At 42.8% G+C, this 17932-nt stretch overlaps 1 protein-coding gene across 4 annotated transcripts in view; it reads right to left on the bottom strand.

Moving 5' to 3' along the window:
• The window catches only part of rap1gap2a (RAP1 GTPase activating protein 2a), a 90192-nt gene that overhangs the window by 33210 nt on the left and 39050 nt on the right, over nt 1-17932 (bottom strand). For 2 of the 4 annotated variants that reach the window (XM_030108041.1, XM_030108042.1), the window contains exon 1: nt 8682-9363. The exons of the other annotated variants lie outside the window; for them this stretch is intronic. In XM_030108041.1, coding sequence (XP_029963901.1) covers nt 8682-8809 — 128 coding nt within the window. In that variant the 5' untranslated portion in view covers nt 8810-9363. Of the gene's footprint in view, nt 1-8681; nt 9364-17932 lie in introns of those variants that run through there. 4 annotated transcript variants of the gene reach the window in all.

Raw genomic sequence — 17932 nt, 5'->3', positions numbered from 1 at the left:
GCTCCTGTTCATTACTGTACTTTTACAGAGCATCAGGTTTGCTCATGCATTCCTCTAATGCAGTTCATACATTTCTCAGCACTCGAACCATCTTTCTATCTTATTTTCTCACTTCTGCAAAGTCAGGCGTTCATGGCTATCCAATCTTTCAGAAGTCCTCGTTACCACTTGACGCCCAGGCCGTTACAAAGAGATGTACAACCACCAACACACTCACTAACACCTTCACGAAATTTACAGTCATCGCATAAGCAGACTAGCTTGAGTTTGCACTGTGGGAAGAAGCAGAGGGAAAACATGCAAAGTTGGACAGCCACACAGAAAATCCCCGGTGCTGTGTGGCCAGAGTGGCAAACATTATCCCAAAACAATTTATGGTAGATGTATAGAAAATCTATTAGGGGGCTTACAAATTATTAGATGTCATACACATCCCAAATAGTTAACGCACTGAGTAATTGACAAAACAATTTATCACTTTGAACCACATATAAGTTGAAATATTATTACAAACTAGTATTATGCCTCTGCTCATTTTACATGAACGATCCATAAATGACACATAACTATGAGAGCCACAAAAGCCATAATACAGGAGCACATGGGTCCCAAGTGCTTTCAAAATCAGCCTCTATGTTGCTGTTTTTTTTCAATATGAAATCAGACTAAATATTTTAGTATGTCAAAATTTGTGGATACTGTAATGAAATGTTTATCATTAGCTGATAGTAACTGAGAGCCAACACTGAATGGAGGAAAACGTTGGCCTTAGTGAGTGACCTTTACTCCATTTGGAATCAGCTCCTCTATATTAGGCCTGGATTAAAACCTTTGATTTAATCATGTCGAGGTTTTTGTCCTCTGTAGATGCCCAGCATCGCCATACTCTGTCATATCAGTGGAAATACCATGAATCCTGCCTAATCCTATTCATTTCCAAATGCGGCCTCTCTGCTGATCACACACCAATCTTACACAATCTCTCTGACTTGAGTCAATGAAAAATAAAACTGAGTTAAGCATCTGTCAGACGACATTGAATACCCCTTTTCTCAACTCGCTCCAGCACGTCAGGCTACTTGATAACCACACCGAAGCAGAAAGGTCTTAAAGAAAAGGGTGAGCGATATGAAGACGGGGAGAAAGAGAATGAATGGATGTCAGGCAATTGCTGAAAGAGAGAAGGCCACGGAGCAAGGGACGGAAGAAGAGAGGATAAATGAATCTCGCAGACTAAAAATAGCTCTTTCAATCCGCCGTATAGAGCTGGGTAAACAGGCCTGTCTTGGTTGTGTCTCTGGGCACTTGTTAAAGACAATACCATCTCATCCATTACACTGTGACACAAGGTTGTCTGTCAGCCAGCAAACGTGATGAAATATGGGCGTGTTTGTGCGCAGGTGTGCACGAGCTCATTCAAACGTGCACTGTCAAAACGGAGCGAAACACATAAGAGAAACAAGAGGGTTTAAAAGAGGGAGCAATTTGTAGAGAGGAAAAGCTTGAGAGGAAGCAGGGATGGAAATACTAGTGAGTCAGTGAATAATAGTGGCTGTGTTTAATAAGCAGAGGAAAAACTGTGCAAGGTGGTCACGAAAAGGAACATGACTGAACTTTAAAACAAACTTCCCCTCTCAGAAGAGCTTTTTTTTCCCTGTGTGTTGCAAAGACTCCCCCACAGGCCCCTTTAAAGGCATTTTCTGGGAAAAAGATTAATTTAAATAGAGTTTTTCTCTTCCCACAGAGTTACAATTAGAAAAAAAATGTCTTGAAGCCTTGAAATGTGAATTTGGGAAGAAAATAGACACTTTATCTTACACAGCTGAGTAAACAGTGACTGTGTCATAATAAGGCCACTGCGAGGAGCTTTTCTTCTCGGTGCCCTGATAAATGCACAAACGAGGGATTTCAAAGTTTGGTCGAGGTTTAATTTTACTCACAATAATGAAACAAGAGGCTTTGTAGCAGCTTTGCGGTTGCATTGATTACTGCAAGACAAATGATCATCAGTTTTGATATAAGACACAAAGACAATTCGCTTACTTCTCAAACCAGACCATCGTTCTGTGTCATATCTTTTGAACAGACAGACATCGAGAAAACACATCACATGCTACTGCTGGCATTGCCAACAGCTGAATCAACTGCTGTTGGTTCTCATCTCGTTGGGCCAATGGCTGCTTCCTGATGTCTCGGTGGGCTCTTATCAAAGACACACTAAAAATGAATGTTTTTGTGAGTTTTAATCTCGTGTGCAAAAATGAAAGGTCTGTGAAACATCATTTGAAGTATCAGCAGATATTTCAACTTAAGAACATCTCAGCAGCACACAATTCTTGGTTCTAATGACGCCAAAAAGCCACAATCAATCAAACATTTTGACCCAAGACGAAACGTGAAAAGAGAGGGAATTTAAGCGCGATGAAAGTGTCATTCTCTCAAACTTTTAAAATAAGCGTCCTCACCTTCATAACATCCTTCTCCTCCAACAGGTCTTTTATAATCCATCTGTTGCCTCCATATATTGCTGCTGTCATAAATCCTCTGGCCAATAGAGGGCACTGCAAAACTTGCATTTATGACTGTGACTGAAAAGACCTGACAAGGGTCGTCAACCGGTCTACAAAGTATGGAAACGTGACAGTAATTATCTTTTTTGTTCTTTAACTTTGAAAATCCTGTGTAATGACAGAAAGCTTGTGGAGTCAGAACATGAAAAATGAAGGCGGTGCTTCGCAAATGTTCAATTACACGCTGAAGACACTCAGCTGTGGGACTGAGGTTTCCTGTTTAAAATCCAGTTTCGCAATTTAGGCTAAATTCAGATTCAATCAAAGTGCCGCAACACAAATGAAGGGCCGTCTGGCACTGAGCATACAGGAGAGAGCCTCCTCCGCCGCTGCCCGGCGAGCCACGGAGTCGCTGGCTGAGCCTGCGCGCCCACAGAACCCGGCAAGTTATTTAGCTGTGACCAGCTGTTGTCGGCGTAATTTCCTCTGTCAGCTGCTCAGTCCCAAACATTTCGGCAGGCACGCGGCCACTGCAGGATACAGTTACATCAACCCCCTCTGAGACAAACTGGAGGGAACATCGCTCGCTTCCTGAAAACAATAAAAACCATTCCTAAGTGGACCGGCACTCAGATTCCTGCCGTCCATGTCAAGGACCCACACACAGACGTATCTGACCACTAAGTACCATTTGATGAGATTTTCTCTTGAGGGACGATGATTGTTGAGGCACTTGTGCAACTGTCAAAATCAAATTAATCCATGAGGTCTGTGGGGAAATTTGGATTTGAAACAACAAAACAAAAATAAATTTGAAAACTGTGATGGCCAAAGGAAACTAAAAGATTGCAACAAATTATCAAAAAACTACAGAGATGGCAACACAGGATTCTAAATCTTGATATCGGATTTTATGTGGCATAAAGGGAGAATGTGAAGAAGTCAGCGCAAAGGAACGACCACAGTTTAGTTTGAGTGTGATTCTTCAATGCTGAGTGCTTTTCGTTCCTTTTTTTGGTGCGTCTTTGTTTCTTTCTTGTGGCATTGCTCTCAAAGCAAGAGCTCAACCTTATACATTGTGGCTTCATCAGCTATAAATACCCTCGACTACCCATAAACACTTCCATCACACTATAAAGCCTTTTCCTCTTCAGGTATGTAAATACTTCCACGTCTTACGAGAGCGAACAGAGAAAAAAGTCATGGAAGGAAAAACAGTTCATTTTGTTCAAAATCAGACTTACACTTTGAGCATTTTCACAGGCAATATCTGGACCAGAACAACACCCTGATCAGTAAAATTGGTCAGTGTAGCACCGCCGGGCCACTCCTTCAATCAGTCCTCGTGTTGCTAGATGAAGGACTCGTCAAATCATAACACTAATCCTCCTCCACAGGCCAGCGGTCCACTGCCACCCAGCCCGGGCAATCTGTAACGACTAACATCCGAATTGTCAGCATGTTTTATTGTATGTCTGTTCCTATCTCTGCTTTGACAGTTGTTCTTTTAAATAATATATCGAAGGTGAGAAAGACCTTGTGGGAACGTAATGAAGAGTTTGAATTAAAGGGAGACTTTTTATAGTCAGTCTGTTGGCAGAAGGCACAAACCACATCCAGGGAGACATATCCAGGGGAATGAACACAGTATTTGAGGGGCTTTATTTGTGTAAATTACAGGTTTAATCAGAATTGTAACTCAGGGAATCTGTGAACCTGTCGTGGTCATATTATTCTGTTATATTCTATTCTTGAGCCAAAGCTCCGACTGAGGGGTGGCCTCTCATCACACCCAGTGTTGACTGAAGAGGGCTCCAGCTCTTGCACTATAAATATCACAAATAAATAAATAAAAAAAAACCCTTTATTTTGTCTTGTTGAGACAGACAAAAATATCAATGCCAATGTCATGTTTGTATTACAAACATAAAGCTGCAGTCAGCGGTCTGTTGGTTCAGTTTAGCAAACAGAGTGGGGAAAAAAGCCTCTAAATCTCTTTCCTTGTAACCAAGCTAAACAAAACAACCGATCGTCTGGTCAGATATAAGACACCTGAATTGAGCTTTATCAGTCCATTTAATGGCCCCTATCAGCTGTTATCACTAGTGATTACGATCCAGAATCTGTAAACTGCTCCTGCTTTCTCATTTCACTTCAGTAATCATGAGAATATACACTTTTAAAACTTGTCATTTTCTGGCAGATTCACTTTCAGTCAGGCGACTACAGATATTAGGATGTGTGATCAATCAAACGCTTCACCAATACTGATGTATACTAGTCTGAAAACTTTGTATTTGTGTAATCTGAATTTTTTGAGGGTTTTTTTTTTCTTTTTTTTTTTTGCTGCTATGACATTGACAAAGAATAAAACGTAGGTTGCTTAGGTTTCTGTGACGACTCAGATTGATGTGAAGTAAATTGATGAAACTTTAATAATTCAATAAAAATGTCATCCTTTAAATATTCAGACTATGGATCAAAAAACATTATGTGCACGGTTCCCACAACTACTCATGATTTCTAATAAACTAAAACTGCATCAGTATCTCCTGCAACCAAGTAAAACTGTCACATTTGTTGTGAGGCATCTTCCTGACGTTTCCAGTAAAATAGTGCTTCATGAAGCAATATCCACTTCAAACGCTCTTAGGTTTTTTCAGATGTTCCTGTTTGGAAAAAAAAGAAATAGCAACTCCGGATGCACCGAATACGTTCAGCACTGCGAGTGGAAAGCATGCGGCTGATTGTTGAGAGAAGTGTTGTGCTGTTTGCAGACACTCTGGCACAATCACAAGAGTCAAACACAGAGAAATGTCAGTGAAAATCATATGATGAGAATTGTTTCGCCTGAATTTTTTAAAGCAGCTTACAATTGACATGCTTTGTGGTTTGCTCAAATTTGTGCAATTTGACTCTTTCACAGATTTCATCAGATATTTTCGAATTTATGCCTGCCAGTACATATAAGAAAGAAATGTGTGCAGAGGTAATGCATTTGTTAACAGTTATCAAAAACCACTCATGCTGAGAGATCTGAAACATGCTCCCAGAAGCTTTGTAAAGTCTTCCACCATCCCAGGAGGAATCTTTCAGTTTATCTGTGTTCATTTCCATATTTCTGTTCAGAAAGTGGAACCTTTTGTTAATGTTAAATGAGTAAATTAATACTGTAAATGGAAAGTAAGAACCACAGGTTGTCTCAATTTGACACTAAAATAATTGATATTATGTCTCATTTTCATGCTAATTATATCAACGTAGCACCGTCTTCGGTTAGTAAGAGCTTGTACGGAGCGCTTTGAGCATCTTGGAAACCCCAAACAGAGCGTAAACAGGAAGCCCCCATGCTGTGATTTCGGATTAGGTTTACAAAATACTCATAAATGTATCTGTCACTCACACACACACACACACACACACACACACACACAAGCGCACGCACACACACTCTGCACAGACCAGTGGCATAACACAATACTGAACTGACAGGCAAACCATAAAGCACATGGGCATCTGAACAAGTGCTAGCGCCTTTTAGCGCACCACACACAGTCATGATGAATATAAAAAGCATGGTATATGCAAACACACAGGCAGACAAAACAAGTCTGCAGCTGAAGATAAATGAGCTGTGAATGACATCAATGCATAAGCAGTAATCTAAACATTCACATACGAGCTGCGAGCCCCATGCTGTTCAACTTAATGGAGGGCAAACGTACAGCGCGGCTCCATCAGTCCAGATAAAGAGGAGGAAGACGTACGAGACAGTGAAAGGAGCTATGTTGCAGGCCTGCGTGTTGCATCTTTATGCATGTGCCATCCACTGAAGTAAACAGGAAAACTGGGAACAAAAGGGGAAAAATTCATTTTTCCATTTATTTCTGCAGTGGGGTTACCTCAAACCCATCGACACACTTCTTTCCTGGAGTCTATACATCTTTTGCCGATCATCGTGTTGTCAGGGATGGTTGGCTCTAATAATACCAATCAGTCTGTCATGCTCTTTGTGGTATTCACAGAATGACTCTGCTTTATGGACATAAAACACCCTTTCAGAAAGCATGGCCCACTGTTGAAAGCAGCATTAAAAGTCTGAAAGAACACAATCATGCACATAATAACCATCTCAACAATTGTCCCTGAATCATCAGGCGATACAGCTGACACCCTGACAGCAGCACCATAATGTTGCAGTGTTTTGAGGTGTTAATGCTTTCAGACTATTCTCACTTAAAAAAAAGAAACGTTTTTGAATGCACAAGATCAACACTTCCACATCTTGAGGGTACAAATGATCTATTGAGGCCTCTGTGACCTTGCAGCTCTTGGAATCACTGTGTCCACCTTGTTGCAGTGAAGCACAGCATGTTTTGCTCAGTGCAAACCACTTACCGCATGCTGGGAAACCACCAGGGTGTTCATTTGAGAATATTTGTGCAATTCAAGACCATTATCAACTTAAATAATGAAGATTTCTGAAACATTTAAAATATCAGAGATCGAGTCAGAGTGTTATTGAATTCAGCGGGCAACGTTAAAACACAAAGGAGATCCATAAACCCACAATAAACATTTTGCTTTCAGGGGCAACACACAATGCAGGGCACTTTATGGGATTCAATTTGCATGGTTGGTGATCAAGCCACATCTCATGGGGTTAATTTTAAACCATCTGAAACTAGATTACACACACACAGACATAGAGGTCACATAAACTTGTCAGCATTTGCAAAATGAATTACAGCTTATTTTGATGCAGCCTATTTTTGGGCCAGGCTATTAGAACAAAGTTGCAGAGTACATTTAGTGGCGCGCGCACACGCACACACACAAATACACACAGAAACACACACACCTGCTATCTTCCAACACAGCAGCCTGCTGAATATGCAAACTCATACTGCAAACGCTTCTTCATATTCAACTTCAACTTTATGCACATAAAGTGGAACGTTAAAGCAAACACACACTCACAGGAAGATTACACGGTGTGCAACAGTGCCTATGATGCATTTGTCAACTTGAGTTTAGGCAAGTGGTAGTTAAGAAAACACAGCAGGCAAATGTGTGTGTGTAAGAGGTGTGTATTTGCAGTCTGGACTCTGACAACATCACACACTGCTTGTCACCAGGTGGGATATTCCCAGGAGTCTTATTGACTGCGCCGGGTTTGTATTAGCAGTAAGATGATCTGGCTCACCCAGCATGCAGGGACATTCCTCGTTGCAGGTGCAGGTTCAGCAGCAGTTGTAGAAAATGTAAGGTATTAAAGCATTAGCTCTGTTTAATCGCACAATGCCACGATGTGTTCCCATGATACAAATGTGACTGAGAGGTCACGTAGTTCTCCTGCGCTTCAGGTCTGAGTCCACGTCTGCTCTTTATTGATGCATAGAAAGCAGAAAAGAAAACTGTGTTGTGCCACATTACAGTGAACCAAAAAACTCATGTTTTCCCAGATATATGAGAGAAAGAACTAGAACACAAATAGAGACGTCAATCAATGCCCAATAATGATGTCATGTGCATTGAAAAAGCAACTTCAGAAAAAGATGGAAAGAGAAGTAGGAGGGAACGTGTGTTTTTGTGGCATGTTACACTCATTCTCCCTCCTCACCGGCGCTTAGTTTCTTTCATTCGACACCTCTTGTTGGCTCTTCAAAAGCACTCAGAGCACACCATTCACCTCCACTCCCCAATACCTTTCTCCTTCTTTCCCGTCCATCATTTCCACTGACCCAGATACACACACACACACACACACACACACACACACACACACACACACACACACACACACACACACACACACACACACACACACACACACACACACACACACACACACACACACACACACACACACACACACACACACACACACACACACACACACACACACACACGGTCAACAAGACACACACTCACAGACAGGCACACTCTAATAAAATGGACCTCTAATAAAACTGCAGAGGCAGACTCACTGAACCGTAAAGAGCTCAAAGTGCCCCTATGCCACAGGAATAACAAAGACATTACAAGCTGGTAAAGTTTTCTTCACAATCCCAGCTCAACACCGCACTGCAGACTGTCTGCTCATCCCGAGCACCCTCTACCCAGCATGCCTCCCTCGCCCAGCGGCGCGATGGAGCAAACTTCACCCACCCTTCGCTCTCCTCTTTCTCCCGCTCCTTCTCCTTAGCTTTGCGGGACTTGTGCAGGAGTCCAATCAGGATGACGGCCGCCCGGATACCGGCCTTTTTGTTGTGGAACCGTCCTGATGTCTGAGACATGCCTGAGGCTTCTGCCGGGGGCAGCAGGGGTTCAGGTGACAGCCGATCCAAGGTCAGACCAGCTCCAGGGTTCCCTGGCTGCAGGACCTGCCTGGATGTAGCTTTGCGTGGTTCCAGCGTGGGTTTTTAGTGGAGAGACTGCCAACAGGTCTCTGGAAAAATGAGAACCTGTTTGAAATCGCGCCCTCTTGATTGACAGTCCTTTGTCAGACCTCCTGTTGTCAGTCTGAACCAGAAATCCAAAAGTCAAACGCCCCGAAGACCTCTGCGTTTTGGAAGAGCTGATTTAATCTCACTGGTCCTTGCTCGGAGGATCAAGTGTTTGTTGTAATCCCAGTTGTCCCAGAGTGGCACACTTGGACTCCAGCTCAAGGTGAACTCTTATCTGCATTGCCAGCTCCTGCAGCAAATCTGGGGATCGCAGCTCCGAAACACAACCTGGTCCCTGGCGAGAGGATGAGGAGCTGCTGCCTGGCAGAAAGGCTCGCTGTGGCACTGCATCTCTCTGCCTACCTCTACCTTCCCACCTCTCCCTCCTCCTCTAACGTGCTGTGCTTCTTCTCCCTCTGTCTCTGCTGCCGCTCTGCTCCCTCCTTCCTGTCAACCAAACCCCGCCCGCCTCCGTCTGACAGGCTGGAGAGAGTGAGGACCCCGCCTCCTCCCGCTCCTCCCCCTCGCTCTCCTACTCCCTTGTCCTTGTTTCTACCTTGTTAATAATTTTGTATTAATCTCCCCGACCTTGTTCTATCTACGCTTGATTTCAGGATTTCATTTCCAGGCACACGCGTGCTCACCAACAACCTGCCCACCTCTTCTGAACAAACTAACACACACACACACACACACACACACACACACACACACACACGCACACACAAACCACCTCTCTCTGTGAAATCGAAATCTCAATTCGAGTAGTCTTATCAATCTATTGCAAGCTGTGCTGTTGCCAAGGACATCAGAACCACAGGCAAATTTATAACTCCAAAACAGAAATACAGACTACCCATACAGTTCTTTTCTATTTCTCATTCTTCACTCTGAAGTACCTCGATTCCTCTTTGAGCTGCTAATAAACAGCCTGTATTCCTCTCATTGTTCGATCAGATATCCATTCTGCTCTGCTGGTGCGTCTCTCCGGCTCTCCAGCCACAGCCTGTTTCCTTTTTGGTTGTCTCACTTCAGTAAACAGAGCTGAGGCAGTCATCTTCCCAGAATATATTGATCTGAAGAGCTCAGTTTCCATCGCTGACCACCTGTTGTTCTTCCTCTCTCAGCTCATCAACTGATTGACTGCGCGATATCGAGTAAATGAATGGACAACTGAGCACCCGAATGATTCTCGTCTTCACTGTTTATTTTCTCTGCTATTTCTAATTTTTTCTAAATAGCTAAATGAAATTGGTACACATCCAACTCAATTTTGTTTTTTGCTTGTTGCCATTTTTTTTTTTTTATTGAATAAAGAGTTTGGTACTCTGGTAAATTCTGTATAAGCAGTTTGCAGTTTGCCAGGAGGAGAAGAGGGATTTATTATGCCCTCTAATCAATACATCGCCTCATCAGTTCAGCATGTTCTTTTATGAAGGCCCTCTATTGTCATAGGATAGGACTATTAAACAAAACTTTGGCCTATTTCATCAATGATGTTGTCACACACTTAAAGCAGAACCATGCAACTTTTTTTACCTCAATAAATGTTTTTCAGAATCCCTGTGGGGGTAAACAAAGACTTGGCACGGTGATTCGCCGGCCCCTCCACTCCCCCCGGGGTCTGTGTCCTGAAAACAGCGCTTACAACTTTCAGGGGAGCGGATCCGACTGCATCTTGCGAGAACAAACCTGCTTTACGGCACTCATACGGGATTACAAGTATAAAAGTGCGTAAAACAAACATGAAACCCTCGCTAACGTTAGCAATGCCACCCTTAGGTGCTCACGGATGGCAGAACCAAAAAGACAGAAAAAACTTTTGTCTGACGAGCGGGAAAAAAAGGAAGTGGGAGTGAGACGCTCTCTGCACACGGGGGTGGGGGTGTGATGTAGAAAACGTTTACGACAGCGAGCTTTCACAGGAGACCAGTAGGGGGAGCGCGAGAGCAAAAGTTGCATAGTTCTTCTTTAAACTAATAGTGTATCACATGATGCTGGGTTGGTCAAGACTGTCGCACCCTGTACATCTGCGGCCACATGGGGGCGCTCAGGCTCTGTTCTGTCTCCCTGTCTGCTGAGGAGATCGCCGCTGGACATTTTGTTTACGGTAGTCGGGAGTGGGAACTACCTTCAGCAGCTACTTTGGGTGGAGATCAGGTGCTGACCGCCGACTCCAGTTCGGCGATGGATCGTAGCACCAACTACACTCAGTGTAGGTCTGCAAGTATTTGTGTGTCATCTTTTTGTTTCTCGCTAACCCTGCCTTTGTTTCCGGTCTGAAGACCCGCTCTGCCCTCCTTCCCTACTCTCTTCACCTGGCCTGCCCCAGCGGCCCGCCTGCCTTGGCTCCGCTCAGTCTAGATTCAGCCTTTCGGATTACCCTGGCTCTGCTCCACTCGTCTTCGAGGAAACCTCGGATCACAGAACCCTCTAATCCAAGACTCTGTAATCAAATAAGCTGTGTTCTGAGCTCCAGCCTCCGTCTCCTCCTGTTGTCCACTTCTGAGCCTATGACCTGTACCGTAACACAGACATGGTATTGGAGGGTTGCAGGTTTGAACCCCACTGGAAGGCAAGGCACATGATCCCCACCCTGGACGCCGCAGCATAGCAGCCCACCATTCCTTATACGCGCATCGTCTTCAAAGGGGTCAACAAAGTATGCTGCTTTTCTCTTCACAACAGAAATAAACGGCTCAAAGTCAAAGCTACACAAGTCTGTGGAGACATCAACACTTTGCTGTCCCCGTTATGTTTTGATAGTCATTCATAAGATTTGTGCAGGGTGCTTCCGATCGTTCTCCGTTCAGCTCCTGCAGAGTCGAAATCATCCTGTTACGTTGCATCCATGAGGCATTCATGGTGTCATCTATAAATGTCATCTTCCGAACACCTTTTTGCTCTCGCGCAGCCCTGTACTATCACACTCCCACCTCCACCCTTCACTGTCAACACTTCAGCAGTGAGGATCTAAGGATCGTCATTATGGAGAGCAGAGAAACCCAGAACTCCTCGTCCCCCACAACCCTCACCAGCTCTCCTGGCATTAAAATGGCCATTAACTTAATTTCTTTTTAAGTTTAATGTTTTACTATTGTGCTAGGAAGTTTTCTTTCTTTTTAAGGGTTCAAACACAGGTTTACAGAGTGCAGTCTCTTCTACACACAGGAACAGATTTCCAATGATCCTACTTGTGAATCAATTCTTTAGAGCTGGACTGTCCTCAGCACATCGTGAGGTTATTTTTAGAGGATGATCGAGGATTTGTAGTAAAGCTGTGACTGAGTTTGAAGTCAATATCAATTTGTCGCAAAACCTTATTCATCATTTTCCCTCAGTGTTATCAAAGATGCACACAGATAGATGCAAAAATTTGGTTTTGCACTTCATTTATAACCAGAGCAAACGTTTGGAATTATTTTCACAGCAGTAAAAAAATAATTAAAAATCAATGTGACACAACGGAGTGAATAATTTTTCTTAACTAAACATTATATTATGATGAAAAAAAAAAAAAAAAGAGGCAGGACTGTACATGTGGACCAACCCACTTACTTCATGTTAACAGACCTCCTAAATACATACCCATATCCCACAAGGCACCTGCATATGAACGGGTAATAACAGGCAGGTGCATTATCAGACGAGCACGCAGCAGCATAGATAAAAGTGTGCAGACACACAAGGACACAGACATAAAACTACAGTATACGAGCAACATGAACGCCTGATGAAGCAGGAAAAAAAAAAGGGCGGTGATTCATATTTCACATCCTGTGCAGTTTGTCTAGGTGAGAGTGGCGGTGATAAAAAAGGTGAATGTTGCCAACTAAAATAGACTCCCCTCAGACTCCTGGTGGAGAGGACGATTAGAGAAATGGATAATTCAAGATGAGCCACAAAGACATTTGAGTCGATGAGATGCTTCTGTAATTGCCCGACAGCAGAATAGATTAAGCAGAGAAAACAGTGGCTACACATGCAACAATCAAACAGAAGGCCTCCTCTTTCTCCCTCCTCACACTTTGCTTTTCCTGTGTGTGATCAGTGCCATAGCAACCAGACAGCTGCCAGCGAATCTGCCCGAAGGACCCCCAAGGCTGTATCCCCTTGACAACTATTCAAGAAAAAAAAAAAAGACAGATTTATAGTTATTATCCTTATTGGAATGTACTTCTAAAAAATCCTAAGTGTGGGATGTTTGATTGACATAGTGTGCGACTGTGGCTCTCTCACTTACAGCCACCTGAGGATTTTCCCAGATCGGGAGAGAAGAGACGGATAAATAAGCTCACGGCTAACTTGATCTGTCAAACATCCCCCAGAGGCAGACTGTTACACACACTCACACACACACACACACACGCATGTATGTACACTTACACGCGTATGCATAAACATTTCACTAGGGTGCTAATGTGCGTCATACGGGGAGGGAATTGGACACCTGTATCTTTTCACTTCCAAATACAAAAACACTCTTTCAGCCCCTCCCACGCTCACAAACAGGTGTGACATTGTTTTTGTTTTTTTGTGTTATACACTGAGGAACAACCAAGTAAATAGTCAGAGGAGATAGATTTGCCTCATGTAACACTGGAAAACAAGTACATACAGTCAGATGGAGCTTTTTCCAGCTTCTTCCAGGTGGAAATCATTAATTTAAGCAATCTGATAAGTCACCTTGCTTATTTTGACTGGACATCTGCATATCGATGTACTGATTGACAATATGACGTTTCTTCCTGTGTTTTTCTAGATGACACAGTTTTAAAATTATAGGCAGTTTTATTTTAATGAGAATGAGTCGAGAGTAGATAGGGTGGAAAGCATGGCTGAAACCTTTTCAGTAGTTTAGCCTTTTTGGTAGCTTATCTGCCTGTTTGTAGAGAATGAGGACAATTACTATCTGGAACTTCACAAAAAGTGTTGAACAGAAGGAAACAATCACGGTCTTGTCGTCTGTTATGCAGATCTCTGAAGATGGTAAATTTGTAACGATGGTGTTAAAAGCTGCACTCAGTTCAGGGAGGAGGGTATGTGTCCATACTTAAATATTTAATCTGTAAGATTGGATCAATGTATTTGTGCTTGCTGGATTCATCAGTGAATTAATTTTATTCCACGTCGACATGCATGACTGGAGTAAATACAGCTGTAAGACCTATAAGACATCCAATTTAAACTAAAGTGGACAAATTTGAGTTTTCTTCTGTTTCATTTGCGTTGCAGAGCTGTGATCACTCTGTCACTGCCTGACTGAGCGCGATTAATGTTTTAATAATGTCAGATTAATTTGTTTCTGACAAGTTTTCTACGAGTTCCAACACTTGGTTTATGTTGAATGCAAACACACACACACACACACACACACACACACACACACACACACACACACACAACTGTAGCATGCCTCAATGGTGCCAAGCAGCCTTTCCTGTCACTTCACAGGTCCTCAAGTGTCACGGAAACAGATGTCAGTCCACCAGCGTCACCTCCCTTTGCAGTTCATTCTATAAGAGGACACACACTTACACACTCCCATATAGATTAGATACTCTGACATGTCTCTTATAGTAAATTAAAATACAATATGACATGTCCCACTACTACGTGCGACCTTGAGGCGCTCCAAAGGCAACACACTCTGTTGAACAAAATACTTGACCCAACTACAGCACTGCTGGAGTGTGTGACCTTCACAACTGCTGCAGAGTGAGTACCACACACACACACACACACACACACACACACACACACAGTGTTGGGATGGCTGGCAGCAGCTGGATAAATCCAGGGGATTGAGGCAGAGATGAGGTGCGGACCAACCCGGTGTTTTGTTTCACCCACACAGAAAATTATAACGTAGCGAGACACTTCCATACAACACCGTCTCCCTCCGACGGCATCAGGTTCTGAGAGCAGACATTAACTGTGAGAGGCAGTCTTCTAGAGAGCGCTGCTTTATACCATCCAGCTCACAGTAGTCTGCAACAACAAATGGATTCCTTGTTTCCTGTCTACAAACAACATGCATATATCAATATATTTTTTTATTCATAACCGTATCATATCATTGCAAAGAATAAATTGTGTGAACTGGACCTGAGGTTCTCAGATATGTGCTTCAATTTAAATAGTGTTCAGGCCCGCTGGGAAATATCCTGACCCCATCGCCTTGAATAGAAGATCACATAAAATATGCCTTGAATACACTGTTTTACTTTTAGATAGACTATATACTGACGTGTGTGAAAAGTGGCCCGTTACCATCACGAAACTCCCTCTGCCACTAACGGGCTCCTGATTACTAAACTAAAATAATTAGCTAAAATTGTTAATGCAAACACAATAACAGAAGTTGTTGTAATTGCAGAAGTTAAGCATGAAAACAGTTGCACAGCTGCGGTCTCTCTGTGTCCGTTTCCATCAGAAGAACCTTTAATCTCAACGAATACTTTTCAAAATCATTTTTATACCCAGAGAGCACCCAGATATATCTCTCTTCCTAACAGCATCAGGAAGGATGTCCAGCTGGAAGTAGCATTAGTTTGTGGATATGAGCAGATGTAATGTGCTCATGGTCTAAAATGTTTCCTGTATACTGCGCTGTTGCTGCCACATCTCAATGGCATCAATTAATAAAGTGTTTGACGTTTTCCATGTGTTCTCTCGGTGCAATGGAACACAAGATGAAAAAAAAAAAAAAGACTTCATAATGACTGTTTTACTGAAATGGATAAAAATAACTTGTGTGCAGCACCGCTTGAGTCTGACCTTCCTGATACAAATTCAGCATGCAGTCATGAGTGAATCAGACATTTAAGAGACCCAAAGAGTGGCGTCAGCACAGCTAATGTGTCACAGCGCAATGTGCAAGTTACTTTTTCAAGTATTTTCACTTAGGTAACAAGTCAGCAATTCCTCTACTTCCTAAAGTGGTGACTAACTAAATTAATCTAATTTTTCTTGGAACTTGAACATAACTGTGCTCAAGCATTTAGTTGTAGTTGATCAAATTTGCCTTAACGTGATCGTTTTCTGTTTGTATTTTCAGGAAAGGTCCAGCAACAGCTGAGAAGCAAAAATCCAAAACACACTCAAAACAATTAAGAATAAATGACATCCCTGATCAGTGGTGCAGTCTCTTGCCAATTACTTTAGTGCAACATCTGACATTTTGTGAGTCCTCCACAAATCCACCCTGTTTTTACACTAATCCATGTCTATAGTTATTTCCTTCAATACATATTGGTGTAAATCCCAATAAGAGCTTGACTAGACACAGGCATGCCTTTGCAGACTAATCCATCTCTAGACCCTGTCGGCCTCATCAATATCAGGATGCGATCGGTGGTTCGGCCCAGTAGACGTGTCTGGTATCGATGGAAAAACATCCCAAGTTCAAAAGAAAATGGCAAAGAGGTCGTAAATATGAGAATACCTCTGAAATGTCATGTCATCTTACAAATTAAACGTTGATCTTTTCAGCACAAACAAATGCCAACACTGCCTCGCTCGCTCGCTCGGCGGGTCATAAACCTTATGTACAGAGCATGTGGCACTTACATGTGTTTGACAGTTTTGCATCATGTAATGGTGATGGTGATTATGTAACAAGCAAAAAGCAAATTGTCAGAGCCTTTCAGAAACGGCGACTGTACGTGCTGAAATTTGCACACAGTTGTTTGGGCTTTTTGAGCTGCTCTGATTATTCTCTAATGGACCTGGGAGTTGCCAGGCATCAACATAAAAACGGGTTTATTGCTTTGTGTAATTGACATGTTTATTGGAACTGGCTCCGTCTGTCATGTTATCATCACGAACATGGTGAAATAACCCTGCTCTGTTTTACTGGTGACAATTCACCAACACTTGTATGTTAACCTGGAACTATTCCACCAAAGCAGCATTCCAGTTTGTTCAGACCTGCTGTGGTTTTCGTAAAGGTGAGTCTAGTCATGCTTATCTGTGGCTTTTCAGACATTCAGGAAGAGAAACAGAAGAGTCTGAGCCGCCATCTTTCGCCAAAGCAACATCTGCCTCATAAACATTTGTCCTCGCAGACGTCAGATGCTCGGAGGCCACTGGAGGCCTGTTATCAACAGACATTACTCTTAGTATGTGTCACTCAAGTGATTCATTCAAAATGAAAATATCAAATGCTTGGCCATAATTCTACCATTTGTCCACCCTTGGTATAGATCAACAATGTACACTCATGGTAATTTCTTTAAGGTACACTTGTGCAATGTAGATGAAACATGAATGCCATGCAGACATTCAGTCACATACATGTTAAGAGTCCAATCGGAAAACCATCGCACTACATTTGCTCCTGTTGAGTGTTACCTGGGACTGAGTCCAGTCCTCAAAAACCCTCTGAAATTTAAGTGGCTGCGAGTAATAGATGGAACCCCTTTGCACTTATTGCTTTCTTTCATTTTGGGACCGCTCGATCTAATTATACGTCTGTCCTTCAGTTTCTAATTTGTCAATGCTCAAGAGGCTTCGTTTGGGGAGTGACGGGAGATTCATCGTTGAGATTGTACTCGCCGAGCTCCAACAATAACTGCAGCAGAAGAATGACTGCAGCGCCTCGCTGGAGCTATACGGTGAAAAATGAAGGTAGGAGGAGGTCCAAATATGGATCTCAAAAGGTGTACCTTGAGCTGAGTCCGGTGAGAGCGTAGTGTCAAGCAGAGACGCTGTCTGTTGTGTTGGCTCTGGTTTTTGTGTTGCCACTTCAGAGCTTCTCTCTTCTTTACAGCAGCCCCGCTTCTCTTCCCGTAGCTCATCTTTTTCACAGTTTTTTCTCCCTTTCCCAATAATCAGTGTTACTTTCGGTGAATTTGTTTCACACGCTCTCTTTCAGAGTTCCTTCCCTTTAAGACCCTGGTAGACCGTAAACAAAATATTGAAAACTACATTTTCATTCATAAGTCTAACTGTTTTGCAGGGTAACGCTCC

The sequence above is a fragment of the Salarias fasciatus genome, chromosome 14, assembly GCF_902148845.1.
Source record: "Salarias fasciatus chromosome 14, fSalaFa1.1, whole genome shotgun sequence".
In the NCBI taxonomy this organism is placed as follows: domain Eukaryota; kingdom Metazoa; phylum Chordata; class Actinopteri; order Blenniiformes; family Blenniidae; genus Salarias; species Salarias fasciatus.
This window is presented reverse-complemented; position numbering and strand designations above follow the sequence as displayed.